This window comes from Rasamsonia byssochlamydoides (genome assembly GCF_041956645.1).
Source record: "Rasamsonia byssochlamydoides strain NRRL 3658 unplaced genomic scaffold VTN77scaffold_20, whole genome shotgun sequence".
NCBI classification, from domain to species: Eukaryota; Fungi; Ascomycota; class Eurotiomycetes; order Eurotiales; family Trichocomaceae; genus Rasamsonia; species Rasamsonia byssochlamydoides.
The window spans coordinates 77,070-104,187 of record NW_027192403.1 but is presented as its reverse complement, the minus strand read 5'-3'; the positions used below and the strand labels follow the sequence as shown (position 1 = coordinate 104,187).

General features: G+C 52.4%; 10 protein-coding genes across 10 annotated transcripts; 3 read left to right on the top strand and 7 right to left on the bottom strand.

The window, feature by feature from the left end:
* Positions 1-589: 589 nt before the first annotated feature.
* VTN77DRAFT_2914 (uncharacterized protein) lies at positions 590-1,813 on the bottom strand (the record flags this gene model as incomplete). Its single annotated transcript, XM_069418806.1, has 1 exon — positions 590-1,813. One exon carries the CDS (start codon positions 1,811-1,813, stop codon positions 590-592), a length of 1,224 nt encoding a protein of 407 aa, XP_069278972.1.
* Positions 1,814-3,150: 1,337 nt separating this feature from the next.
* VTN77DRAFT_2913 (uncharacterized protein) lies at positions 3,151-7,054 on the bottom strand (the record flags this gene model as incomplete). The annotated part of the gene is made up of 9 exons (XM_069418805.1): positions 3,151-4,116; positions 4,165-4,272; positions 4,317-4,459; positions 4,510-4,645; positions 4,696-5,139; positions 5,192-5,308; positions 5,360-6,333; positions 6,391-6,564; positions 6,658-7,054. 9 exons carry the CDS (start codon positions 7,052-7,054, stop codon positions 3,151-3,153), a joined length of 3,459 nt encoding a protein of 1,152 aa, XP_069278971.1.
* A 578-nt stretch (positions 7,055-7,632) lies between these two features.
* Positions 7,633-10,065, bottom strand: VTN77DRAFT_2912 (uncharacterized protein; the record flags this gene model as incomplete). The annotated part of the gene is made up of 10 exons (XM_069418804.1): positions 7,633-7,874; positions 7,938-7,982; positions 8,039-8,123; positions 8,182-9,022; positions 9,090-9,135; positions 9,203-9,424; positions 9,480-9,541; positions 9,617-9,782; positions 9,848-9,907; positions 9,990-10,065. 10 exons carry the CDS (start codon positions 10,063-10,065, stop codon positions 7,633-7,635), a joined length of 1,845 nt encoding a protein of 614 aa, XP_069278970.1.
* Positions 10,066-11,162: 1,097 nt separating this feature from the next.
* On the top strand, positions 11,163-14,496 carry VTN77DRAFT_2911 (uncharacterized protein; the record flags this gene model as incomplete). The annotated part of the gene is made up of 5 exons (XM_069418803.1): positions 11,163-11,243; positions 11,314-11,501; positions 11,558-11,899; positions 11,955-12,096; positions 12,157-14,496. The coding sequence occupies 5 exons, from the start codon at positions 11,163-11,165 to the stop codon at positions 14,494-14,496; spliced, it is 3,093 nt and encodes a 1,030-aa protein (XP_069278969.1).
* A 545-nt stretch (positions 14,497-15,041) lies between these two features.
* Positions 15,042-16,129, bottom strand: VTN77DRAFT_2910 (uncharacterized protein; the record flags this gene model as incomplete). The annotated part of the gene is made up of 3 exons (XM_069418802.1): positions 15,042-15,671; positions 15,740-15,922; positions 15,995-16,129. The coding sequence occupies 3 exons, from the start codon at positions 16,127-16,129 to the stop codon at positions 15,042-15,044; spliced, it is 948 nt and encodes a 315-aa protein (XP_069278968.1).
* Positions 16,130-17,877: 1,748 nt separating this feature from the next.
* Positions 17,878-18,562, top strand: VTN77DRAFT_2909 (uncharacterized protein; the record flags this gene model as incomplete). Its single annotated transcript, XM_069418800.1, has 2 exons — positions 17,878-18,285; positions 18,410-18,562. 2 exons carry the CDS (start codon positions 17,878-17,880, stop codon positions 18,560-18,562), a joined length of 561 nt encoding a protein of 186 aa, XP_069278967.1.
* Positions 18,563-18,948: 386 nt separating this feature from the next.
* On the bottom strand, positions 18,949-20,689 carry VTN77DRAFT_2908 (uncharacterized protein; the record flags this gene model as incomplete). Its single annotated transcript, XM_069418799.1, has 2 exons — positions 18,949-20,634; positions 20,687-20,689. The coding sequence occupies 2 exons, from the start codon at positions 20,687-20,689 to the stop codon at positions 18,949-18,951; spliced, it is 1,689 nt and encodes a 562-aa protein (XP_069278966.1).
* Positions 20,690-21,289: 600 nt separating this feature from the next.
* VTN77DRAFT_2907 (uncharacterized protein) lies at positions 21,290-22,744 on the top strand (the record flags this gene model as incomplete). The annotated part of the gene is made up of 2 exons (XM_069418798.1): positions 21,290-21,777; positions 21,835-22,744. 2 exons carry the CDS (start codon positions 21,290-21,292, stop codon positions 22,742-22,744), a joined length of 1,398 nt encoding a protein of 465 aa, XP_069278965.1.
* Positions 22,745-23,842: 1,098 nt separating this feature from the next.
* VTN77DRAFT_2906 (uncharacterized protein) lies at positions 23,843-25,531 on the bottom strand (the record flags this gene model as incomplete). Its single annotated transcript, XM_069418797.1, has 5 exons — positions 23,843-23,924; positions 23,979-25,054; positions 25,107-25,274; positions 25,337-25,437; positions 25,522-25,531. The coding sequence occupies 5 exons, from the start codon at positions 25,529-25,531 to the stop codon at positions 23,843-23,845; spliced, it is 1,437 nt and encodes a 478-aa protein (XP_069278964.1).
* An 825-nt stretch (positions 25,532-26,356) lies between these two features.
* VTN77DRAFT_2905 (uncharacterized protein) lies at positions 26,357-27,025 on the bottom strand (the record flags this gene model as incomplete). The annotated part of the gene is made up of 1 exon (XM_069418796.1): positions 26,357-27,025. The coding sequence occupies one exon, from the start codon at positions 27,023-27,025 to the stop codon at positions 26,357-26,359; it is 669 nt and encodes a 222-aa protein (XP_069278963.1).
* Between the last annotated feature and the right edge of the window lie 93 nt (positions 27,026-27,118).

Below are 27,118 nucleotides of genomic sequence, written 5' to 3'. Positions count from 1 at the left end.
TTATAATAATCCTGATGTGACGAGACGAGACGAGACGAGACAACGACGACGACGACGATGATGATATGTTCTTACCGATTAAGCTGAATGCCATGACTGCAGTGATTTGATTCCGCATGCGGCTACTACGCAGGTGGGATTTTTTTGATGCGAAATAAATTTGCCCAAAAGGGCACCAAAAAAAGAAAAGACAGCGGGAGCTGTCAATGTCTATAATTCAGACGTCTACGAAGCAATATGCATCAATGTTCATTACGCATGTTTGTGGAGGAGAGTCTACTTAGTCTTGGTCTTGAGCAGTCAATTTCTACTCAGGTATGTATGTAAATAGAATTTTTTTGACCGTCAATATTTACAGAGAAAAGTAGAAATCCAACAAAAATGGTATATTCTCTTGAAAGGCCCGCCAGGGTATGATATGGTCAGAAGAGAATAGAATAGAATCAAAAGATTTAAAGATTTCCTGTCAAAGGTCACAGACAAGGAACCGAACCTAGCTCGTGGAGCTCCAGAAGAAATGATAAAAATCCTCATCAGAGGGTGACATACGAAAGAAAGTATAAAAAAAAAGTTTTATATCTTTGGTTCTTCATGCCTGAAAGTTGCCGCTCGCCGTCGTCGCCGATCCCGAGCTGACACTAACGTTGTTGACGACGATGCTCTCGCCCGTAATGCTGGTAACGCGGACATCGACCGTGTCGGTGCCAAACCCGCTGGTGTTCTCGAAGAAGTTGTAGTACGTGCGGGTCGTCGCCTGCCAGGTGTTGCCACCGTCGGTGCTGACCTCAAGCGACTGCACGGGGACGTTGGAGTTGACGACCTGCATGCTGAACCAGTATTGAGAGGCACCGTTATCGTTCTGCAGCACGAGCGGGGTGGTGATACCGCATTCGACGATCTCCCAGGTCACGTCGATGACGCCGACGGTCAGGGCGTCAAGCACGGAGAAGGCATCCGGGAACAGGTCGAGGTGGTTCAGGCCACAGCCGGGACATTCGTCGACGATCATGGCCTTGATTGAGTTGCCGAGAGGACCGGTGACGGAGACGCAGGCACCGCAGTTGGCGGCGTTGTCCCAGTTGGAGTCGGACAGCGCGGTGCCGAAGATACCTGAAGGCAGAGTGTACGTGCTGAACCCGCAGGTCCCGTCGGCGACGCCATTGGTTGTGTAGTACGTGGCCGTGCCGGAGTTGCTGGAGCCAAGAACCACCGACGACGACGACGAAGAGGACGACGAGGCGGCAGTGGCCTGAGGAGCGGCACTAGAGGTGGTAGAAGTGGATTCAGGAGCGACACTGGTCGACGTAGAAGTGGTAGTGGGCTGAGGGGCGACAGTGGTAGAAGACGTGGAAGAGGTGGTAGTGGGCTGAACGGGGGCAGCGCTGGTCGAGGACGTCGAAACCACTTCAACTGGAGTCGTTGTGGCCGGAGCTGCCGATGTCACAAGAGTTGTAGGCGCCTGCTTCTGCTGGACACTGCTGCTGGCGACAGCAGACGTTTCAGCAGACGACACAGGGGCAGCAGCAGTGGTAGCGGCAGTGGAAACAGCGCCAGCACCCGCAGCAGCAGAAGAAACTGGGCTGGGGCTTGCAGTGACGGTATCCGTCCACGTCGAAGTAAGGCTGATCGTCGTGGTGGGTTGGGAAGAAGAGGCGGGCGAAGACGACGGCGTCACAGGCACAGTGACATAGTACGTGCTCATGGTATATCCAACAGGACACTGGCCAGCACGGCGAGCCAGCGGGTTGGGACTGGCAGTGGCAGCTGCGCTGAGGGCAGCAATGGTAACGGCTGCAGCTTGGGAGAACTTCATATTTCTTTCTTTTGCTGAAAAGCAGGCTGTAATTTTGAACTCGCAGAAAGAATGAAGTCACAGACGTCGAGTGAAATCAAGCAATGATAAAGAAGGAGTGAAACAATCTCGATATTGAGATTTGTGTAACGAATGACAACGATTCGAAAGGAATGACGAAAGTAGGACCTGCTGTCACAGACAGCGGATGAACATGGACCTGTTACAGGGAGGGGTGAAGAGGAGAGGAAAAGTGAAGGAGAGAAAACGAAGACAAGAATAAATAATGAAAGTACGGAGTAGAGAAGCAGTTATAGACCAGTTACCAGGCTAGCCCTCACCATGGTCAAGACACGACCGGTGAATTCGTAGACACTTACTAGGATTGGACGACATAATGAATTCGTCTTAACCCATGCCCAAACGAGTAAAAGTGAGAATAACGGAGATGACAGATCTATCTGCCGAGTTGGTGGCGCTGCTAATTAAGCGCCGTGAGTTTGAGGGACTCCACCTATGGCCAGGCACTAGCAGGATGAGCTTGCAAATGAATAAATTGGGTATTCGTTTCATTAACATAGAATTTATAGTACGGAGTACGGAGTATATCCGCTGCAAGTGTCAGACACGAACTTAGCACCGTCGAGCAGTTCCATACTTTTAGGTATGTAAGTACGGAGTACTCTGTACGGAGTACGTACTCTCAGACCTTGTATAAATATTGAACCGATAATCTACAAAATCAGCATGAGAAGCAGCAAAAAAAAAAGCCCAGTAAATTGCGAAAACAACTAATTAGTAGTACTTCATAGTAATGGAACGAAGAACGGCTCCCCATCTGGCACCCCTTCATTAATATCCCTGAAACGGGGCTAACCCGAAAGAAGCTTAACCATCCGCCGACGAAGCATCATCCATGGATACTCCGTATACGACGGATTAATACTCCGTACTAACTACCGAAACAAGGGTTGATGCGTTGGCAGATTCATCGACTCTCGAGATGAGATTGAATTTGAATAATAATATTAATCAGCCAGCCTCAGAATAATAGTGTTGAAAATTCAGGGAAGAAGAATAAGGACAATTATGATATTTTTTTTCGCTGGGCTTTTAAAAACTGTCCCAGGAACAGTCCTCAATACACATACACATACACATCACGTCAAATGCTGTCTATCTATATTCAAGAACGTTGATATAAACATGCGCATGTATCTGAAGATGAGGACTTCTCATACCAAAAGGTTGCTGGTACAATGCGAAGAGAACTCGTTTTCATAAAGTAAACAACCCACACCAGCTATAGCGAAATGCTTTGACAGGGGATAAAAAAAACGACAAAAGCAGCGCTGCTACTACTTCGAATCCCACATCACCTCGCTCAGCCTCAACATCGCCTCGCCACTGCTCTTCTTCGCGGCCATAAAGTCCTCGCGGTTCTGCACGCCCCGCGGACCGCGCAGGATCTCCGAGAAGCACAGCTCGATGAGCACGCGCAGTTCGTCGTAGGTGAACGGCTCCCCGTTACCGGCGGCAAGGGCCTGCTCTCCCTGCGTGGCAAAGGCTTCCTTCTCTTCCTTCGCGTAGTCTAGGGCTTTCTGCGGACCCTCGAGGAACCAATCGAGGAATTTGGCGCTGCGGGGGAGGGCGACCACTTCGTGGAATTGCTCCGTCTTCTCTTTCTTCGGCTCACTCGGGTCGATGATGATGTTCTTCAGGTTCTGCTGCAGGACAAGCACGTCCAGCTGCAGCCGCAGGGCGCCATTCTGGTTCATCGCTCCGATGTAACGAGTGGACGAGACGAAGACTTGGTCGATAAATCGCGCCAGACCGGATGTAATAAACCGCCGCTCGTTCGACCCAAGGTACGAGGAGACGTTGGTGTCGAAGGAAATCAGGTCATTGTTCAGCTCGAGAATGGGCGGAGACGCTGAGGTAGGTTGCGTAGGCAGGATGAGATGCCAGTTCATGTTCATGGTGGGATTCGGAGTCGTGGGCGAGTCCTCTATGATTTGAGGACCATTGGGGCCCGCCATCGTCTTGGTCAGCACATGAATAACGCCGCATCGAACGTCAATGTGCAAGGTTAGGAGGGCGGTGGTGGCCAGATTCCGCAGAGCTTGAAGGGTGTTATCAAAAACAGCGACCGTATCCTGGTTCATCGGAAGATAGACCGGCTGGCCGATGCTGTCGCGTTTTGGTTTCGCCGAGATCAGAGTCCATCGACGGGTCTGGGTCATCCGCCTCGACTCGGACCGGGAAGAATCAACAGACGACGTGGTGATGAATCTCAGTTTGGCGAGATGACTTGCAAGCCAGTGCTTTGACGGTTAGATTGTTTACTTTCCCTTAGAATTTTGGCCACTTACCATGCTGTTGTACAGTAACGACAACGCCACAACCGTCTTGGGATCGGATATGATATCGTACGGTTCCAGACGCGTCTCGTTAGTTCGTTTGATGAGAAGCTCGGTTTCCTGAGCTGTTAGCAAGAATCTCTACGACATGCCTGCAAACTCACCCTGTCAATAAGCTCTTTCTTCTTGCCACTCCCACTCCACAGCTCTTTGACTGTATCACGGATTTCTCCAGATTCAGCAAACGCTGCCGCCGCCTTGAATCGAAGGCCTCCAGAGGGTTGCGATGACACTCGCGTTACAAGCGCTGGACAATCAGCTTGTTGAATGAAATACTATGTACGAGTCAATGCTCACCTTTGTACCATCCGCAGCATTTGTCGTAGTATGTCACGATCTGACTGAGGACCATTTGAGTGAACATTTGGTCATGTGGGATGCTGTCCAACATCTTGCTAAAAGCTTTCACCAAGTTCATGAAATTGACAGTTCCCTAAATGACATCAGAAAGTAGCTAGATATTGTTGCAGTCGAGGTACTGACCTTGAAGATGGGCTTGGGAGATACAGAGGCCCAGTTCGGGTCCTCCGCAAAGGCATCCGCGGCAATAAAAGTCAACGTGCAGAGATCCGTAACGGCCTCATCGAGCTGCGGCTGAAAGACGTTGACCAGGAAATCATCTAAAAACGAGGTCAACGTGCTGATCGCGATGTCAGAATCAACAGGCACAAGGTCCTTGAGCCGCTGAATGAAAGACAGCGACGGCGGAAGCAGCAGACCCATATTGAACACGCTCGGTTCGATCAGCAGCTTGTGGCCAGTACCGGAATTGCCCTGTCTCGACTTCGCCGTATCACCCGTCGTGGCTTTTTGCGACGACTTGGTCACCAGACCAGGCACCGAGGATCTCAATATCTCTTCCAACTCTTCTCGTTCCGTCTTCATCTCAGTCGACTTCTGGTTGATTTCCGACAGTTTAAACATTTTCTGCGACGATATCAGTATGCTGATCTGCATTGCTGGGAGTTACCACCCTTACCCTGGACCTGTCCCTCTGATTCAAGGAATAATTGCGTTTGGCGTTCGCTTCGCGAGGTGCTTGTCGATAAGAGTCATCACCGTCGGTAGCCAAATAATCATGCAGAAGAGACCGGATCTAGGCCAGTTAATAATTGACATATCTTAAAACAAAGATGACACAACATACCTCACTCTGGTAGAGCTTCCACAACTCTTTGAACCCATCCCCCAAAGAGCTCCGGCGCATACCCTCGCGTTCGGCAATGCCCCCGATGACATCATGAACAACGCGATGGCCTTCCGCAATGGCCTCAAACTTGGCGTAGAGAGTATAAAGAAACTCCGACAACACATGGCCGCGCTGCTCGTTGATCTCCGTCGGCAGGCCAGTTTTGCTGTCGCGAGACAACAAGCCTCGCGACAGGTTAGGATGACGAGCATCGACCTCTGCACTGGTCTTGTCGACCACGGCAAACAGCTCCACTGGTAACCGCTGCTCTATCCGGTCGACGGCGATATCGAGGTGGCCCATCTTATTCAGGGCTTCGATGATCAATCGGATATAGTTGAATGTGTCGGCTTCAGGATTCCGAGAGGCGTCTTCCACCATAGGCGATGACGTATCTAGCTTCGCCAGGAAGCTGTAGACAGGTCTCTCCCAGGTGGAGGTTCCGTTGGTCGCTCCGGTACCCTCCTTTTCGGTGGCAGGAGATTTCCATCGATCTTGACAGTAGGGTGATTTCAGGTACAAATGGTCATGCAGCTCTTCAATCAGAATATCGGTAAGTGACGTCTCCTGGTTGCTGAAATAGGCGCGCAGATCCACGAGAGCGCCAATGCTCTCAAATTCGGATTTGCGCATCAACCGGAGGCCATCATGGAGGATGTCGACGGCGGTGAGAAAGCGTTTTTCCGATATCCGGGCTTCCAGCTTCTCTGGAAGTGACTGGATCTCCTGGATTTGATTAAACAGCTGCAGAACATCGTCGTAGTCCTGAGAGGACGTTGCCAAGCCCTGCAACTCGGGCTTTGTCGTGAGCAGACCAGCCTTGGCCTCCTCGAGAGAGTTCCTCAGAGCTCGAACTCGGTTCTGTGAGCTGTGAATGCCGCTTTGGATCTTGTGATAGGTACCGATGGAGCTGTTGAATCCCTGATGGTGTTCTATCCGACACATCAGCTTGCATGTTCGTTTCCCAGCTCAGACAAACCCCAGCCTACCGTTGACAATCGACTTCAGCGTCTTCTGTATCAGCTTATACGTATTCAGGAACTCTGGCTCGCGGTCTGCTTTCCCCAAAGTACTATTGTCCATCAACTGCAATGCCACCTGTACCGGTGTGCAGTTTTCCGACGCCATGAAATCCCACCCACGCTGGATCGTCTGAAGGACCTCTGTAAAATCGTAAAGACCTGGTCAGCAAATACTGCCCTCGTCGACTGTCGATTCATAATCCCAGCACCAGGAGGTGGACTCAGACTGCGTACCTTCAATGGACTGCGTCCCGCGCGTCCCATTTGTCCCATCTGAGCGAGTTCTCTGCCTCGTATAGTCGGTGTCATCCCTGCCTGGCCGCCATCGGCTGCCTGTATCGACGTCCCTGGGCCGCGACCGCGATGCAGAGGACTGCGGCGGGCGCTCCCAGTTGGGTCTGTCCCGGCCGCGCTCGCGGGACGCGGTGGACGACGCCGTTGTCGGGCGCTGCTGCGGCTCTTCGCTGTAGAATCCTCCGTAACCACCGGGGCGACGCTCTCGATCTCGTCCTCCGCTTCCTCCATACCCGTTAACGCCCAGGCTGCTTCCACCATATGCTCCTCCCCCGCCGTCGGAGTTCCCCGAGTCGGGGGAATATCCGTATCCGTTTGTATAGTTGCGGCCACTCATGCCAGATTCTAATATAGTGGTAGGCAGTCGTTTGTTCTTCAGAGAATGGGAACGGCGGATTCAACTGTAGCGGCAGGCGGACAGAGATGCGGTTTGTTGCGGCAGAGCGATCAGCGGTCGGATTGTCAACTTTCGACCATGTTCCCGAGGACAGGTTCCGTTGGTTATCGCGATCATGCGACTCTTGAAGAAAGTCTTCTGTCGCGTCTGAGTCCCTGATCTCTCTGCTGGTTTGGATTGGGATCGATATTGGGAGGGTATGAGGTTATTGCCAGGGGTCCATACGAAGTTCATGCTTCCAGCCTGCCACATGCGGGATGGCTCCACACGAGCTTGCGGAGCGCCGCTTAGCGTGTAGTCAACTGGCAGAGATCAGATTTCTACAACAAAACTCTAAGAACTAAGTTCGATTGAGCACAGTCTCTATTAGACAAAAAGTAATCCTCTATCCGTAATATATATTTTATAATGTTATATATATACCAGGACTCGCCAAAGTCACACCCATGGATCCCGGCCCCAGTGATCATTGCTATGTTCACTATCCTGCAGTAGCAGCTTCGTGAGACAGATCTATCTCAAAGCGGCTGGGTCTCTTTTCTCAGCCAATTGAGAGTCAATTCATCGTTGGTGAAGAATCCATGAGTCTTCTCCCACACCTCGGCGTGGTAATCATTCACCCATTTGATCTCTGCCTCCGTCAGAAGCGACGGTTCGATCAAATTGCGGCCCAGGGGGCACATAGTGACATGCTCAAAGCCCAACCATGGCTTCTCGCCGAACTTATGCGGTGTCTCGACTTCGCGAGCCATGATGATGTCTGCGTAGAGAACAAAAGGTCAGATCAAAGTCCCAGCGGGAAGAGTCAGAAAAGGGCTCTTACTCTCAATCCGGATACCAAAGTTCCCGTCCTCATAGTATCCCGGCTCTAACAAGAGATGAATCAGTGACACTCCTCACAGAAATAACTTTTACATGGCTTACCATCAGAGATGACATTTCCAGCCGACAGGGGGACCTCGGAGTATTGGACACGCGTGCCCACCCCAATGGGTCCTTCGTGGACGTTCTGTCAAAACGATCAGAAAGAATAATCCAACACAATCCCAAGACTAGGAGTCACTCACCAGGTAGGAGCCGACACCGTGACCAGTGCCATGGAGATAATCCAGACCATGTCGCCACAAGAACTGCCGAGCAAAGGCGTCGAGAGCAAAGCCGCTCGTACCCTTGGGGAAGACAGCCGTGTCCAGAGCAATGACTCCCTTGAGCACCAAGGTGAAGGCCTTCTTCTCCATTTCAGTCGGTGTGCCAAAGTGGAATGTGCGGGTCGTGTCGGTCGTGCCGTCGAGATACTGGGCACCCGAGTCACACAGGTAGATGGCATTGGGATCGATGATCGAACAGCTGCCCTTCTCCGGTTTGTAATGGATGACGGCCGCATTCGGTCCCGTCGAAGAGATTGTGTCGAAAGACAGACCCACGAAATTCTCGTGCTTGGAGCGGATCTGCTCGAGCTTGTCGGCCGCGTCCACCTCGTCCAGAACCGATTTCTTGTTGATCAATTCGTTCTCCAGCCACGCAAAGTACTCTGACAGAGCGGCGCCGTCGCGAATATGACATGCCCGCATACCTTCGAGTTCGACCTCGTTCTTGATGGCTTTAGCATCTGCGATAGGGCTCCGCGCTTCTTCTACCCGGCTCTCACCACCCAGGCTGAGACTCAACGCCCAGGATGCCTTGTTAGAGATCAGGTACTTCATAGGCGTCGCTCCGGCGTCGGAGGCGGCCGCGGCGGCTTGGCTCAGCGCCTTCGCATCTGCGAATATGGAGTCATAGGGCTTGATGACCACATCTCCACCCAGGTGCGCCTTGACCTCGGGGGTTAACTTCTCCTCGTCGATGTAGAGATCCGCCGTTTCGGGAGTGATAACCGCGTATGCAAAGAACACTGGATTGTAGGGAATGCTTCATGAACGGTCAGTCAGACTGCAGAACTGCAGGTTTATTGGTCCAGGAACATGATCCCACGTACTCGTTTCCTCTGAGGTTGAAGAGCCATGCAATCTCGTCGAGCATGGCTGCAGTAGTCAGCGCTAGGTCCGTCCCAACATAAACCAGCCAAAGATCACGGCCAAAAGCACTTACAGACAATGAACCCAGCCCGTTTCTTGTTCTGCAGCTCCTTTCGGAGCTCCGCAATCTTCTCCTGGAAGGGCTTGCCAGCAAACTTGGTGGGATGGACCTTGACTTTCTCATTCGGTCGCGGTGGGCGCTCCTGACCCCAGACCAGGTCGACGAGATTCTGTTCAATGCTCACCAGTTTTGCGCCGCTTTTTCCAAGCGTCTCCGAGAGCTTTCTAGCACTAGCTGCGTCACCGTCAGCTATTGTTTTCGGTCTGCGAACAATGGGTCTCGATCGTACCGGCGGTGATGACGGTTGGATCAACACCAACAACCTTTCCGCCCTCTGCCTGCTCCGCAGTCCTAAGTATAGATATTCCGTCAATACGGCCCTCTTCGCATTATGATGGTCCGTTTCCTGCGGGAGTCGTAGGTTACCATTCCTGCCAGGTGGGAACGCCTTCCATTCCCCGCTTCAAGAGGGTCCAATTGCTGTCGAGCTGTTTGGAGGCCTGGTTGAAATATCGCCCGTCCGTCGAGAGGGCGGCCTTGGTGGTCGACACCACGGCTGTTCCTGCGGAGCCGGTGAAACCGGATATGAAGGCTGCGGAGAGAGGAGGAAGGCATTGGTGAGCTACGGCCGGTGCAAACAGCTGGTCATCAGCTCACCTCGACGTGCGTCGCACGGAGCAATATATTCGGACTGGTGACTATCTTCCGAAGGGATGACTAAAAGCGAAGGGCAATAATCAAGCATGAGCCAAGCGTTCTCAACAAGAACAAGGTACTGGAACTGCGATGCACCACCTACTATAAACATCGACCTGATGCTCCCGCATCAGCTGCCTGAGCCTCGCCAGGCGCTCGGAGGTGTCTACAGTGTTCATCTCGGCCGAGCGACGGAGAAAGGTGTAGGAAAATGCCCTGGTCGACGAGTAGATGGGTAGGTGGAATGATCGAAAAGACGCACTATACGAGGGACGACAGGGAAGCCGACAGAAGAGCATGAATGAGAAAAGCAGCTGTGTAGAGAGGGGGAGATGAGGGGATGGTGGGGTGGTCTCGTGCTGATTGTGCTCTGAGCAGGAACAAATTGCTAACTACGGCATGTACGTCAGTTGTGGATGTTGATTGCAATTGGTGCCGCCTTCCTTAGCCTTACGGTGTTCGCCGATTTGATAAGCTTTCTGGGGCCAATTCCCCGGAGCTGCTGACCGCGGGAAATTGCAGTCGCAGGCACATACTCCGTGCGTAGATGGATATTTTTCTTTTCTTTTTCTCCCTTGTTTCTCTTTTGACATACTGTCTAATATAATCTACACAAGGAAGACCAAAAAGCTTTTGACCTAGTATGTAGTATGTACAGTACAGTAAGTAGGTAGTAGTCCCTACCAGTTGACCATAACTGCTATTGTTGTTATTAGTAAGGCTGGGTGTATGGGCGTAAGAAAGGCCTGGAGCCCTGCAGCCACCCGAACAACATAGATCCAGCCGCTGTTAGGCCTGTTCGCTCATATAAAAAAGATAAATGAAATATGAACCAAATAGAACAAAAACTTGCTCTTCTAGAAAAGCATTATTCCAATATTCTCCTGCATCTAACTCAATCATCACTTGGATATTATCCCTGCAGACAGTGCTGTTCAAGTACTCCTACTGAAGGCAGTGTGCAGACATCGCCGGGCTCATAGTGCAACACGCACGGCAACCACACACTCTAGCATGGCGAGATGGTTGCTATGGCCCTTCCCTCCCTTCACACGCCGAGACAGATGTGAAAATTTTTCATCTCTTATGGTGAAGTCCTGATCTTCTTTCTGTCAACAACAATCATCCACCCTGGTCATCCAGATCACTCGGATATCATCAGATTTCATCTCCGTTGGCGCGTTTCCTGTTACCGTTAGGGTAACTGCACGTGACTGCACTCTCTCTCCATCCGGGCCTCCATCTAGATCTATATTTGGCCAAGCCCCTCGGGATCATGAGCAGGAGCAGGATGGACGCTGCAGGCGCTCCAGACCCTGCTGCCAATCCAACTGTCCTCCTGGAAGAGACAAAGACTGTCAGTAATGATTCTGTCCATGACTTTTAAGAGAGACTTTTAAGAATCTGTATCTCTGACCTGCTCTCAGCTCGTCTCGGAACTTTACCACCCCCGTGGTCGCACCCCGGCCGAGCTCAAGGCTATCCAGGAGCGTCTGCAGGTTATCCAGAAATGTCCCCAAGGATGGCAGATTGCGGACGGTCTGTTGGGCACCGAAGATACCGACATGAGGTTCTTCGGAGCCCTGACCTTTACGGTCAAAATTAACCAGGATTGGTTTGGTTCTCTGTCCGCGAGAGAAGAGAATGTAAAGAATCTAACGGTATCTACAGGAACGAACTTTCTGAAAAGGATATCCAGGATCTTTTGACCTACCTGATGGACCGCTTCGTCGCCCTGGTCAACTCGGGGGAGAAGGCGTTGGTCATCAGGAAGCTAGCATCCAGCTTGATAGCCATTTTTCTCAAGCCCAATACCTCCTGGAACCGCGCCATCTGTGACTTGGCTGCGTCGCTGAGCAATCGCAATCAGGTTCCCAAGGAGCAGTATTTACCCACTGATTTTGAAGGTGCTGCGCTTCCAGCCCTCAACGAGCTTCAGATTGTTGCCCTGCTCCAGTTTTCGACTACGATGGCCGAAGAGGCTGTCAAACACGGTTCCCAGGTCCGCAGGAGGTCAGTCATCACTGGATCTTTTTTTTTTCTGCTTTATTCCAGCTGACTGCAGCAGTGGCGACCACCCGGTTGCGGATAACATCAGAGACGCCTTCTGCCTGTGCGACTTCGTCCTGAGACACATCCTCCGGCAGTACGTGTTGGGAAATCCGGTTGACGATGTGACTATTGGTATCGAAGCACTTGAGTCTTATCGTGTGCGTATCTCTTCCTCACCAGTCTTGTCTTTTATTCTGTGCTCTAACAACATGATACAGGCTTGGCTCAATGTGCGAGCAAATATCCGATTGCGTGAGCCGGTTGAGGCGTCTGAATTGTCCTCGCCCATGGAGAACTTGGTGCAGTGTCTTGGTATCCCCGGTCTGTCCAAGACTGCGGCTGAGATCTTGACGGAGCTGTTGGGCTCAGGGGACAAGGCCCTGGCTGAGTGGCATTTGAATGTTGTATTGGAATATCTCGTCAGTGATGCAGGCTCCGCACATGTTGTCGCTCTCCTGGACGGTGATTATGAAGATGAGCATATGGCTTTTCTGGAGCTTGTTCTTGCATATTGCTCTTCTCGCCGGGTAGACCTTCTCTGTGGCGCGCTGACTCCTACCCATGAGAGGCTCCTTGCATATTTGGATACGTTGTTCCATGGCCCCGGTTATCCAGGAGCCGAAGATAAAGTTGCACCACATCTATTGGAATGGTGGACGGAGGCAGCTGATGAGCTACAAGAGCTGAGCCCCGCGGACACCGAGAACACCAAGTTGGAATACGCCCGGCAGAACCTGGCCAAAGCTGTTTTCAACTGCTTTGGTAGGTTGTTGTATCCGTCGCGAGAGCAGCTTGACCAGTGGGATAGCGATGACAAGAGTGAGTTCCATTCGTTCCGGCGCGATGCCCGCGACTTCCTCTTGGCTGCCTATCCGACCCTGGGTGTCGAGTTGGTGCAGCTGTTCCAGCAACGCGCGCAGTCAGCGTTGGAAAGTGAGAATTGGAAGAACTTTGAAGCCTCAATCTTTTGTCTTGATCAGCTCTCTGAAGCGGTGGATGGGAATGATCAGGCTGCACAGTGCTTGAATAGCATCTTCTTTGACGACAAGTTTGCCGCCTTGTGTGCTAGCAATGAGAGTCACATCACTCTCAAAGCTCGCCAGACGCTGGTCGACATGCTCGGAAAGTATGAGATCTTTTTTGAACGCACTCGGGAGCTGCTGCCTCGCGTGCTGACCTTCTTGTTCGCGTCTCTGAATGTGCCCTCGTGCACATCTGCAGCGTCACGATCTATTTCATCCCTTTGCAAGTCGTGCCGCAGCGCCCTCACCTCGGAACTGCCTGTGTTCCTCAATTTGTTTGCAGAGTTCCATCGACACCCTGTAGCAAATGTTCAGAACCTGGAAAGAGTCGTGGAAGGCATCGCAGCAGTTGTCCAAGCTCTGGATACCGACGAGGCCAAGGTGCCCTATCTTAACGACCTGTTGAGCCCTTTCCACGCACAGGCAATGGCCGCACGAGAAGATGCCCGAGCAGGCGACGTCGAGGCAGCGCGCACTCGCGGTCACCTGGCTCTTAGCTGCATCGCGAGCATCGGTCGAGGCTTGCGAGCCGATGGGGATGGCATTGTCGACCTGGAGAGCGACCGCAATTCTCACGATACTCAGAACACATTCTGGGCCTCCCACCCCTGTCAGCAGGGGATCATCCAGTGCCTCGAGGTGTTTCTCAGCGACTTTCCTCTCGACGTGACCATCATCGAGGGCGTGTGTGAGGTCCTAAAGGCAGGCTTCACCGAGAAAACGGGGCTGTACGTCTTTCACCCGCGCACGACTGCAACCTTTTTGGCCAACATCCCGCTTGGAATCACCGGCGCAGCGGACGTGGTGATGAGCACGGCGTCGGCATTCTTGGCTTCGCACAAGGCACACCCGGAAGAGATCCGCGAGGAAGCTGGCTTGCTTATCATTCACGTTTACCACGCGTTCCGCTTTATGCTGGAGAACCCTCAGCAGCGCGATCCCGAGATCGCAAACAGCGGCATCGGCTTTCTTGTTCGCCTGCTGCCGAAGTACTACCACATTCTGTTCTCTTTGACCTCTCCTCCGCCGGCCGAGACAGTCCCGGACAACCAGGCCGGTCCGCAGCCACCGGTGCTGTCTACCATTCTGGATTTCACGCTCACTGCCTTGCAAGGACCAGAGCCTCTTCCTCTTCGCTCCGCGACACAGTTCTGGGTCGGCACGCTCAGCATCCCGACCACCTCAGAGGCGGTTCAGCAGGCCATCCACGAGTACCTGCCGAAGCTCTGCCACGTTCTCATCACACAGGTCGGCGGGGGCTGCGCTCGTTCCGACCTGAACCATCTCAGCGAAGTGCTCAAGAAAATCATCTTCAAGTATCAGGGTGCCGCCCAGCCACATCTGGCCGCCGCACTGGCCGCGCTGAGGACGAAGGAGGTCCCGCAGCTCACCACGGAGCAGCAGCAAGAAGCGGCGAAAGAGCAAGAGCGCTTCCTGGCCATGGTGTTTGGCGCGCGTGGCTCCGCGGCAACGAACCAGATTGTGAGGCAGTTTTGGGTGAAGTGCCGGGGAGCAGGATTCGAGTACACGGAGTGAACGAACACCGGGTCGTCAGCCAGTATTTGACGAAATCGAATTGGAGAAAGTGAAGTGAAGGTGATGGATGTCTGAATGGTGAGGTTGGCTGACCTGGTGAACACGTCGACTTACTCTCCCCTCACGCTTTGCTTGCTCCTCCTTTTCAATTGGTCTAGTACTGCTACAACCTACTCGGTTCTTTCCCGATATCTGTCCTCTATGCCCTTGCTACAACCTGAATTCCGGATTCGGATTGGAGCATGTTGTGAATCCTTTATCTTTCTTTCTTTCTTGAGATGAGACGGGAAGGATGAATCCATTATGATTCATGTTCATGTTAGTTCATATTCATGATGTCCATGATAAATAATAATAATCCTTATCTACATAATAATGGTCTGGTCTACAACAGAGAAAACAAGAGGCAACGAATGCAACGCAGGTTGCTTTTTGAAGCTCAATAATGCCAAAAACGTGGAAATGAAATGAAATGTCCATAAGCACGGCAGACACGGTAGACGTAGGAACTGAACCAGGTGTGTATATGCTACTGCTGCTGCTGTTTACCACCCCCTCTTCGCCAACTTATCGCCATCACCCATCTGGGACACATTAATGCCGACCATAGCCTCTCCTAGACCCTCACTGACCTGCGCCAGCACGGCCGGGTCGTTGTAGTGCGTGACAGCCTGGACGATGGCCTTGGCACGCTTGCGAGGATCGCCAGACTTGAAGATCCCCGAGCCGACGAAGACACCGTCGCAGCCCAACTGCATCATCAGAGCGGCGTCCGCAGGGGTAGCGACGCCGCCGGCAGCGAAATTGACGACAGGCAGACGGCCCTTCTCAGCCGTTTCGCGCAGGAGCTCATACGAGCAGCCCAGCTCGCGGGCGTAAGCGCGCAGCTCCGGCTCCGGGTCCGGCGAAGAAAGCAGGATACCCCTCGCGCGCGCGATCTCCTCGTTCAGCGTGCGCATGTGCTTGACAGCCTCGACGACGTCGCCCGTGCCGGCCTCACCTTTGGTCCGGATCATGGCGGCGCCCTCGGCGATGCGGCGCAGTGCTTCGCCTAGGTTGCGGCAGCCGCAGACGAAGGGGACCTTGAAGTTGGACTTGATGACGTGGTAGCGGTCGTCGGCGGGGGTGAGGACTTCGGACTCGTCGATGTAGTCGACGCCGATGGATTCGAGGATCTGAAGCAGCAATCGATCAGCATCAGCAAGTACATAATGGAGGAGAAGGTGGCAGCGAGGAAACTGACCTGGCATTCCACAAAATGCCCGATACGCGCCTTCGCCATGACGGGAATGGTGACGGCGTTCATGATCTCCTTGATCATGGCCGGGTCAGACATGCGAGCAACGCCTCCCTGGGCGCGGATATCGGCGGGGACTCTTTCGAGGGCCATGACGGCGGCGGCGCCGGCTTCTTCAGCGATTCGGGCCTGTAGTCATCAGAATCGATCAGTTCGAAGAGGGTCAGAGGGTCAATGAATGACTATATCGACTCGACCTACCTGCTCCGCATTGACGACATCCATAATGACACCCCCCTTCAGCATCTGGGCCAGACCGGCCTTGACGGTGAAGTCAGAGGACCGGTTGGACGCAGTCCTGCCATTGGTGTTGGAGCCGTTGGTCTGTTCCGCCATGGTGAAGTCGAAAGGAAAGACGAAAAGAAAGAGACAGACAGGAAAAGAAATCCAGCAGCAGCAGAAGCAGCAGAAGAGAAGAAGAAAAGAAAAGATAAGATTAGAGTGAGTCACGAGTACAGTCACGACCGGCCGTAACCGTTAAGTTAATTATCGGACTGGACCCTCTCTCTATCCTATCTTCGGTTCGGTATAGCACTTTTCCCTTCCCTTCCCCTCCCCCGCGGCGGGCGTGGAAAAAAAAAAGATCGTCCCCGTCGACTCCCCGAGGGAAAGCGGCCATACGTCAGGGTCTGTTAGTCAACTTAATTTACATCCAACGCCTCCGATAACCGGCATTGTTTCTAACGTTATTCAGGCTAACTACCAATCGAATTGTGGACTTCAATGCTAAGCTTGTGTCTAGAATTATTCTCTTTTTTCTTGTCCTTTCTACCCCTCCTCCACACACCCTCTTTTTTTTTCTCTCTCTCTTATCGCCACTGATTACTAGAATTACACTCTAAAGGCTCTAAAAAAAAAACTTCTATCGATCTCCAATTTATTGATCAGCCTACTCCGTCCAGTCTGGCAGTCTGCTCTATTATCGTTTTATCGTCTATGTATCGATTAGTAGCTAGTTAGCCAATTTCCAATCTGACGCACCAGGTACCTAGATACGTCAAACCGTCAAACTGCAGATGCAAACGCGTTCCTAGCAGCGAAAAGAACCAATAACGAATACATAGTACCTTTTCCTACACGTCAGGTACATCCTACCTACTCCGTGACTGGTCCCTTCCGCCGAGAGTGAGAACCTACATAATAATGTAGCGATGGGGAATATTAATAGCAATTGGATTTCTTTTTGAAGCGTGTTTGAATCAGTGATGAAAAGATAAAAAAAATAAAGGCCCTGCTGCTAGGCAATCCCTGTCTATGCGTCCTGGATCAGTAGATGTAGGAGATTCTAGCCGTTGAGGCTGCTGCATTGCACGTGCATACCTACCTAAGTGTGTTGATATCACCTGATTTCGCAGCCTGTCAACATCCCAATTGTACTGTACCTAGGTATATATTGATGGATTCGTCATTCTCAGAGCCAGGATGCAGCATGCCTACCTGATCAGTGATACTGAGGCTGTATATATAAACTTGACATCTTTTTTTCCGCATCATCCTCCAAGGTCTTTCAAAGATTCAGTACAAAAAGAATTATTCTCTCAAGAAAAATAGCCAATTTGTCTCTCATAACATCGGAATATCAAATTCAAACCAGTTCTCGGATTATACCTAGAACAATCAGAAGTAGGTGCCATGAGGAGGACTTCTTAATGCCTGAGGCGGAAATACTACGAGTCTATGCTACGACATACCAATCCCTGACGTCACGAATGGGGTTGAGCTCACCTCATCAACTCAACCAACTCGGAAGTATGCACTGTGCAGTACAGCATCCTGTACGGCACTGCGGCACTGCATCTTGTCGCTCAGTCAAAGGCTATCTTTCTCTTCCCCTCTCTCCCTCTCTCTCCTCTGGTTCGATTTTCCTACTGAAGCTTCAATTGATGCGACAATCTATTGTCCATCATCCTTCCACTGACCAAGTACATACAGAACAGAGACGTCTGCAGCTGACTGACTGGCTACATACCTCATAACTAACACCGTTCCAATATTGCTAAGTCGATACAGATCTAAACAGGACATTATTACCTACCACAAAGTCAACACCCACAATTGATCCCAGACAGACAAGAAAAAAAGGCATGGCAACGCTCCTCTCCCGCCCCCTCCTCTACACCTGCACCGCCGCTGGAGTCGGCCTCTGCCTGCTGCACCCATCCTCGCCATTCCAACTCCGTCTCCCCCAACTGCAGGCGATACAGATACAGCCAATACAATGCCAATACATCGGGGTGTCGTACAACCCGCACGCCTCCCCGGAAACAGGCTGGGCGTTCCCCGTGGACCGTGACCCCTTGGCACAGAAACAGGGTCGAACAACCGCCACCGCCAATCGCACCGAAAGAGAACGCAGCAGAGGCTTTCTGACTGCGTCGACAATGCGCCAGATCAGTCTGGGCAGTGTCCTCGGGTTAGCCGTTGGCCTCGGGCTGAGGGTCTTTTCGAAGGCGTTGGTGTTTGTCCTTGGTGTGGGGGTCGTTATTGTTGAGGTTGGTATATAGCATACCCATACTATACAAAAACCACACGTCTATAAATTCCAATACTCCCTCCCTATTTCATCCCTCTAGAATTTTTCTGTATACGGAGCTAATATCTCTGGTTAATGAGTAGTACGCCGCCTCCAAAGGATACTACCTCTTCCCCCTCCGCCGGCTGCAGAAGTACGTCAAGAGCGTGGACCTCCACCGCGCGCTGACGGAGAACATGGCTTTCAAGACGAGTTTTGGGACCACGATGGCGATGGCCGCGTTTGCGCAGTTTTAAATAAAAGCGGAGCCGGAGCGGAGCGGAGTAGATCAGCTTCCAGCAAAAATGGGGGAACAATGCAGGGACGGAGGGGAGGGGAGGGGAAGGGGAAGTGGGGAGGAAGTGCAAGTAGAGAAACGAAAGCAAGGGTATGAATGATGAATATGGGTTTATGGGTTATTGGCATGAAGTCGGCAGTATCGTCGTGCTCAATTGGAGCTAATGGCTGGGTAGATGGCTACTGGTAGATGGCCCTGGGTGGACGGATCAACACATCGACATTTGTTTGCTATATTACCGTTATTATACAGGATATATATGATATGATCCATGGGTATCATGCAAGAAATCTTGGCAACAAGTCTTCTGTATCATGCAACAGTCGCTGTATCTCGTCTTGTCAACTAGTTCAGCACCAAATCCTCCAACACGCCCTCCATCTCCTCCCTCGACAGCGGCACCCCCAGGGTCTCCGTCCCCATCGCGTCTATCTTTGACGTGATCATCTGGTGGTCGTGGAACTCCTTCAGCAGCGTGCGGAACATCATCTCGGATGAAGCGATGAATTCCTCTGACGCTTTTTGGTAGAGGGCGCGGAACTCGATGGTTAGATCTTCACTGCTGCTACCACCGCCGCCGCCGTCTTCATCGTCAGATACCCCCTGACCAGCATCGCCAGCCATCGAGAGCAGCTCCGTCAACAGCACCCGGTACAGGTTGCGCGCGTTCTCTGGCAGACTCTTCAGCACGAAGGCTACGCCCTCCTTGCCGCCGATGCGCCGGCCCTTGCGGCCTAGCAGGTTGTGCACCTCGTCGACCACGTTCCATTCCGCGTCGTACGGCGCAAACGTCGTGCAGTCATGGAAGACGAAATTGAACTGGTCGCGCAGACTGACGTCCCACATGACGGCAAAGTTCGGCGTGTCCGCCGTCGCTAGCAGGTTGATGGATGGCATCGCGGCCAGCCGCGCCAGGAGAGCCTGGTTGGCAGCCCGCCGTAACGGGGGCGCGTCGATCGAGTTGATGAGCACCGTCACCGGCCGCTGGTCGTCTGCTGATCGAGACTGCAGTGCCGACTGCAGGAATTCGAGCACTTCGCTGGGCTGGGCGCCCAGCTTCGACGGCGTGTCGTCCCGTAGAACAGCACTCACGATCGTAGCAAAGATGGACCGAACAGAGATGCTTGGCGTGTAGCCATTCACCATGACAATGGTCGGAGGAGACGAGGGCGGAGCTCTTCGACACAGCCAGTCCGCAAACTGCTGCACCAGTCGGCGCTTGGAGCCGTATCCATACAGACAGATATTGAACTGCTCCCGGAACTCAAAGTACCACTGAGGGAATGACCGGTGATGTAGTTGCAGCAGAACCTCCTTCTCTTCTTTGAAAGGATCCTCGTACCGCGAGAGGTTCTCGAAGTATTCCTCGTGTGTCAACAACGACACTTTGGACAGGGTATTGTTGGATGTCCGCGGCGGACCAGGACGGTTCTGAAAGAAATATCGCTCGTGCGGTGGGAGCTCTCCCTCTGGCGTGGGCGACCGCTTATTCTTCGCTCCTTTGGGACGTCCTGCGCGACGTTTGGGTGCTGCCCCTGCTGGGTTCTCCGCGGGTGCAGCAGTGTCAGCATCCTTTTCCACGGTCTCGACGACGTTCCCGTCGTCTGGACCACTGGCACTTTCGCGATAACTCTCATCGTCGTCATCGAGAATCTCCTCTGCCAGCCGGTCTGCCCCATCCCAGATGTCATCCTCGTCCTGCTCAAACAGGACCTGCGCGCTCTTCCTCTTGGCCGATCGATCGGCGTTCTTCGCCGCGGCACCCCCTTCTTTGGCAGTCGTCCTCGGCGTCGAGAAAAACGACTTAGCTTTTGATTTCTGCGTAGGCGTCCGCAGGCCTGACGGGTTCAGACCGTTACCATTGGCGGCAGTCGTCGCTTTCTTCGGCGTAGCACGCGGGCGCTTCGACGGCGTCGCGTTGGTAGAGCCATTCGCAGGGTCATCATGGATCACGCCGGCAGTCTTCTGCCTCTTCGGGGTAGAGGCTTCAAGCCAGTCCTCGTCGCTGTCGTCGGAATCTCGTGCTTTGCGCTTCATCTCGTGTGAGATAGTCATAAAGAAATAGTCAACACAAGTCGCGTACCATCGTGTAATGTGATCATTCACGACCCAAACTAGGGTCGAACTAGAGCAAGAAGGACTCGACTGAGGAATAGCAATGCTGCAGCTGCAGCCTGCCAGTAAAGCGAGCAATCTGGGCCTGTCAGGACCGCGAGCTGCAAGGAGCGTCGAGTCAACCAACAAGGAAGCAAGTAGCGTACTCCGTACTGTACTAACTTTCGGTTTTCCGCCTCCGCCTCCGCGATATCGGCCAAAAAACCACGCAAAGGCATCGTCTTGGAGACTATTATTTACGACACCCCCAACCGCTGAGTGGAAGATAAATCGCTCAGGGCTGGCCGAGCTGGTCAGCGATTCCTGAGATAGTCATTTCTCGGCGGAGAAACAGCAGGGTTTGGTCAATTGCAATTGTGAGTCAATACATAGATTACCGTCATACAACCTGCTTATCAGTCTCTTCCAGCCATTGATTGTGCCTGATAATTGCCAGACACGGGTTTCCTTCATATTGGATTTGCTCAGTTTATGAAGACTAGGTGCAATTTATCGGTTTAACGAGAGGGTGTCCGGTCTGTCATAAGTCTTTCTCTGTCTTTGCTTCTTTTTGCTTCTAGAATTGTCCAAGATGATCACTATTCCCAAAGCTCACTCCCCCGCCATCGTGGCATCCTGTGCGAGGATTACGAGGCGTGACATCCGCCTCTACTCCGTCCTGCACGACGGCACAATCCCCGAGTCCAAGAGGAAGTATATCCCCTCGTCTGGCACCTATCCCAAGGGATTCCGCGTGTCTGGGACACATGTCGGCGTCAAGGCCTCCAATACCAAGTCTCCCGACCTCGCGCTGATTTCGTCGGAGGTCCCCTGTTCTGCGGCGGCCGTGTTCACTACGAACAAGTTCCAGGCTGCTCCGGTGCAGGTGAGCAAGGCGGTGCTGGAGAGACGACAGGGCCAGGGCATCCGGTCTGTCGTTATCAACTCTGGCTGTGCCAATGCCGTCACGGGCAAGGGAGGTCTCGAGGATGCTTGGAGCATGGGAGCAAAGGTGGACGAGTGCAACGGACTGGATGAGCCCAGCACGCTCGTCATGAGCACTGGCGTCATTGGGCAGCGGTAGGTGAACTCTCCCAGGAGATTTGCTTCAATTGCTAATGGATTGTTGTGTTGCAGCCTTCCTATCAACAAGATCCTCGACAAGATCCCCACAGCGCACTCCCAGCTCGCCTCCACGCACAATGCCTGGCTCACCACCGCCCGCGCCATCTGCACGACAGACACCTTCCCCAAGCTGCTCTCGCGGACATTCACCCTCCCATCCTCCCCCGGACGCACCTACAGCCTCGCCGGAATGACCAAAGGCGCGGGCATGATCCACCCGAACATGGCCACGCTGCTGGGAGTCCTCTGCACGGACGCGCCCATCGACCCGTCAGCAATGAAGCCCCTTCTCACGCACGCCGTCTCCCGCTCCTTCAACTCGATCTCCGTCGACGGCGATACCAGCACGAACGACACCGTCGCGCTGCTCGCCAACGGCGCCGCAGGCGGTGCGCCCATCGTCTCGTCCTCATCAGACGACTACGCCGCCATGCAGGACATCCTCACCTCCTTCGCGCAATCGCTCTCGCAACTCGTCGTGCGGGACGGCGAAGGCGCCACGAAATTCGTCACCGTCCGCGTGCAGAACTCGCCGTGCTACGAGTCTGCGCGCCGCATCGCATCGACCATCGCCCGGAGCCCACTAGTCAAAACAGCCCTGTACGGGCGCGACGCGAACTGGGGGCGCATCCTCTGCGCGATCGGGTACGCGGAGGGCGTGACGCCGGGGACAGTGATCCCTGAGCGAACGAGCGTCAGCTTCGTGCCTGTCGACGGGTCGCCGGCGCTGAAGCTGCTCGTGAACGGCGAACCCGAGGCTGTGGACGAGACGCGCGCCAGCGCCATCCTGCAGAGCGAGGACCTCGAGATTATCGTCGACTTGGGCGGGGGCGAGACCGGTCGTGGGGGTGAAGAGGCGGTTTACTGGTTCTGTGATTTCAGCCATGAATATGTCACTATTAACGGGGACTACCGAACGTGAGTGATAGAAGCACACACAGGGAAAAAAAAAAAGAAAAAGCAAAAAATAAAAAAGATGAAAAGATGAAAGAGGTCCAAATGTATGTATGTAACGTATATAACTCGAAAGAAAAAAAAACGGGATATATGTATGATATATATTCCCTCGATTTGAAATAGATTCTACACAGCATATACCTAAATAAACACACCATGGAGAGAATGTACTCCGTATGTACATGAACAGCCGAACGGTATCAACGAAAGACGATAGTTTTAAACGATTGATTTTTTTTAATTTAGACTAGACCTCCTACCTAATAATATTCATATGACATGACAATGAAGGAAACGAAACGGTAATTGATTAGGGAAAAAAAAAAGATTCATTGAAGACGGGGGAAAGGGGGGGGAAGGCTGATTTTAATCCCAAAAAAAAAAGACCAACATGGTCCATCAGTTTCCCACCCATCTCCTTCCTCCCCTTGGACTTGTCTTGGGTATAATAATATATTTGCTTGGTTTCACTTTCACGGGTGAGATACCTCACTACCACAGTACCTACCACAGCACCTCCTAGGACTCCTAGGCGCTGACAACCAGGCGATGAAGAGACACGTCTAGTTTAACTCAGCCAAACTATATGATATAAATAAATTAGCCAGATTAGCTATTCATTCCTCTTTCCTTTCTTTCCTTCCTCGCTCATATATATATTGTTTTGCTAATGATACAATAACAATACACAAGACAGTGACAGATTGGCGCGTTTATATACTGTTGCGGCTTGACTCTCATCTTTCTTATCCTGTATCCTTTATCCTTCTTTCCGGAGGATCTCTCTCTCTGTCTGTCTGAGAGTCCCTGGGTAAAAAAAAGACAAGACTCTAAATAGAAAATCTCTTTCTTAATACATTTTTAACATTGACTCCACATTCCTTTCTTAGACAACAATACTAAAACATTTCATCAAGCCACAACAGCATTGACGCACCGATCTGCTACGTCAAGTCAAAGAAGAGGGGGAAAAAAAAGGAAATATAGAAAGAATAAATCCTGATTCGTCCCCGTGAAACTCATAAATAAATAAACATAGGGAGGGAGGTGTCATCGTTCCCGCTTAGTTGCCAGGAACGAGGCCCTTGAGGCCCGAACCGAAGTCTCCTTCTCGGGCCGCGATTTCAAAGTATCCGTAGATGATGCTGTAACATCGTTAGCAAGCTATTTTTTTTAAGGATTAAATGCGACAAACTTACGTCACGGCAAGAAGAATACCAGTGCCACTGCCCAACGCACCAAGGAGATCCGAGGCAACAGACAGCGCGCCAATGCAGGCACCGCCAAAGGCAGCCGCAGTCGGAATCACCCGCTTCAGCTCCTTGTACATGCTCTGCTCACGGTGTCCGGCCATCACCAGACCCTGGTCCTTGAGCTGCTTGGCCACGTCACGCGGGGCGGAGCCCGACACCTCGATCCAGGTCTTGGAGAAAAGAGCACAGGCGACCAGCATAAAAGTCATGTACACAGCAGTGTGCACCGGGTCCAAAAGAGCCTCCTTGAAGTTCAGCGGAGGGGACATGTAGTAGGCAATACCGGACGCGGCGTGGAGCTGAGCCGATCCCTCACGAGGCTCCCACACACCCAGAAGACGAACAAGCAGGTTGTCCGAGAAGCGCGAGTACAGCATCTGGCTGATCAGGAAGATGTTGGAGCACAGGGCAGACTGAAGCATGATGGGCATGTTCGAGGTGTAGAACAGACGAACAGGGTACGAGCCACGCATGCCACGCTGGCGGGAAGACTTGACGGGGATCTCGACACGGAATCCCTGCAGGTAGATGACCGTCGCGAAAACCAACAGAGTGGCCAGAAGGTTCATGATGTTGGGGAGGTTCTGTCGGTAGAAGGCTTCCCGCAGAGCGCGCTGCTTGTCGGGCCAAGTCAGCAAGAGGTGGAAGAGGGCGATGATGGCTCCCTCGAACTCGGGGCCACGGCCGGTGTTGATGGTCGTGGGAGAGAAGGCCTTCCAGACGATGGACTCGCAGATGTTGGTGGCGATGAAGAGCGAAATTCCGCTTCCAAGACCATAGCCCTTCTGCAGCAGCTCATCCAGGAGAATGACAACCAAGCCGGCAACCACCAGCTGCACGATCAGGAGAACACAGATACCAGCGCCGAGATCGCTGGGCTGGCCATAGAGACCGGTGAGGACATAAACACAGGCCTGACCAAAGGACAGGATAATAGCGAACAGCTTCTGAGCGGTCTGGTACAGTTCACGGTCGGTCTTGAGGTCGAGGTTGACATCGATGAGGTGGGTTCCCGCGAGGAGCTGGTCGAGTTAGCAAACAGCTAATTGTTGAGCTCTGTGAATACAGACATACCTGGAACACCATGCCGGAGGAGATAATCGGGGTGATACCCAATTCCATCAACGTACCCCGGTTACTGGCCAGCATCATACGCAGCCAGTACAGCGGATCGGAGGTGTCAGACGAGACAATGCCGTAGAGAGGCATTTGGCTCATGACCAGGAATATCAGCAAGGTCAGCTGTTGGTCAATGTCAGCATCCAACCATTCTGCGCAGGTTCCCAAGGATGAGAGATCCATACCCCCGTCCACATGAGCTTCTGGTTGAACGGCACCTTGGTCTCCGGAGAGGCCACCTCCGGCAGGAGGGGCGTGAAGGGCTTGATTAAATCGAGAAACCGTACTATGGCGCGTCAGTAGAAGAAAACAGCTCAATTGAACCGCATCGCGATCGACGATTTGGTCGCGTGCAGCAGGACTCACTCACATCCACTCATGGTGATCCCCGGCTCAATGCGATGGGAGGAGAAAGAAAAGGAACAAGCCGGAGTCCAAGAACCAGCTGAAGGAGTGCGACTGGGAAAACCACAAGAAAAGAAAAGGAAATAAGGAGAGGAAGAAGAAAGAAGGAGGTGAGGTGGCCGTCCGGGGAAGAAGAACAATCGAGCAGGACAGGAGAGTTGGCTCGAAATGTGCTTGCTGGCCTGTTCGGCCGGGGTTGGCGCTAACTCGTTCAGGACACTGTGGTCCGATGCCGCAGCAGCCGGCCATACGATATTATTGTTCGGTAGTATCGTGAGAAGCCAGAAAATTACAGTTGATGAATCATCACTTGTTGTGGTTCCATATTATACAGGAGACCATAGGCAGATCCAATTGTTCTCTCAATGCTGTGTTTAAATACCTCAGCAGAAATTTTACTCATCCAGTCGCAACGCAAACAAATTCAAATCAGATTAATTTTTTTAAGTTGATGACAACAGTTGAAATAATTGAATCTCTTGGTTATATTAAATAGTTTGCAATAGTTAAGCGCGAATATGAAGACAGATTTCTGAAATGGCATTAAATAAAGTACTGTACGGGCATGAACTGGACTAAGAAGACGCCAGGAAGAAAAAGCGCAAATAATACAACCAGTCAAAGTGATATATCATGGCATTAATTGAATTACGTAGGATGAGGAGATGACCATAACTCAATAGAATTCATTCTCGCTATGCAACATTACCACCGAAAGTACGTAAGACCAAGGCCAGTCGAATTTCAAAACAGACAATCTTATCACAGGCCAGCATCAACACTGGTGATACCCACGCTCTTCACATCACTGAAACAGGTTTGGTTGTCATCTGCAAATCGATTTCCTCCATTTTGATTCCCTGCGGTTGAGACCCAACGTCTTGCCTACCTACTCCAGTATCTTGCTCGTACGACGGCGGATTCTTCTCGTTCTTCCCGTTGATCATCCCATCGTCTCCTCCCGAACCGCTGCCAAGGACACTCGAAGCCAGCCCCGAACGCAGCTTGGTCAGCCTCTGCTCCGTATCAGCGCCACTGAACCACCTGAACAGATGATATGCGGCCCAGCCCCAAAGCCAGACGCCCAGCCCGGTGAACGTCGTGACGAACAGCGTCGGTAGAAGCAGCAGCAATGCGAACCCGACGCAGAAAGCGGTGAAGAACAGTGCAGTCAGCACAGTAACAACGAGGGCCGCAACCAGGCTGAAAGCCAGCACGCCGACCGTGAGCAAGCCGAACAGAAGCAGCGGGATTCCCGAGAAAGCGATCTGCGACAGGAGCAGGGTTGCGAGCAGCGGATGGGAACTCGCGAAGAAAACTGAGCGCTGCTTGATGGTTTCGCGGTATTCCGGAGGCAGAATGCGATTGATAGCTGTCATGATTTTATCCGTAACGGAGGAGAAGGCATGGGAGAGGGACGATTTGGAGGTGGATGTGGAGGTGGGAGCAGTGTGCGTCGCGGCGACCATGGTGCCGGGTGCGTTTCTGTCTGAAAAAAAAAACATATGGCTCTGACGTAGGAGTTCTATATTCAGCAAGAACAATTGGTATTTGTTTAAAAA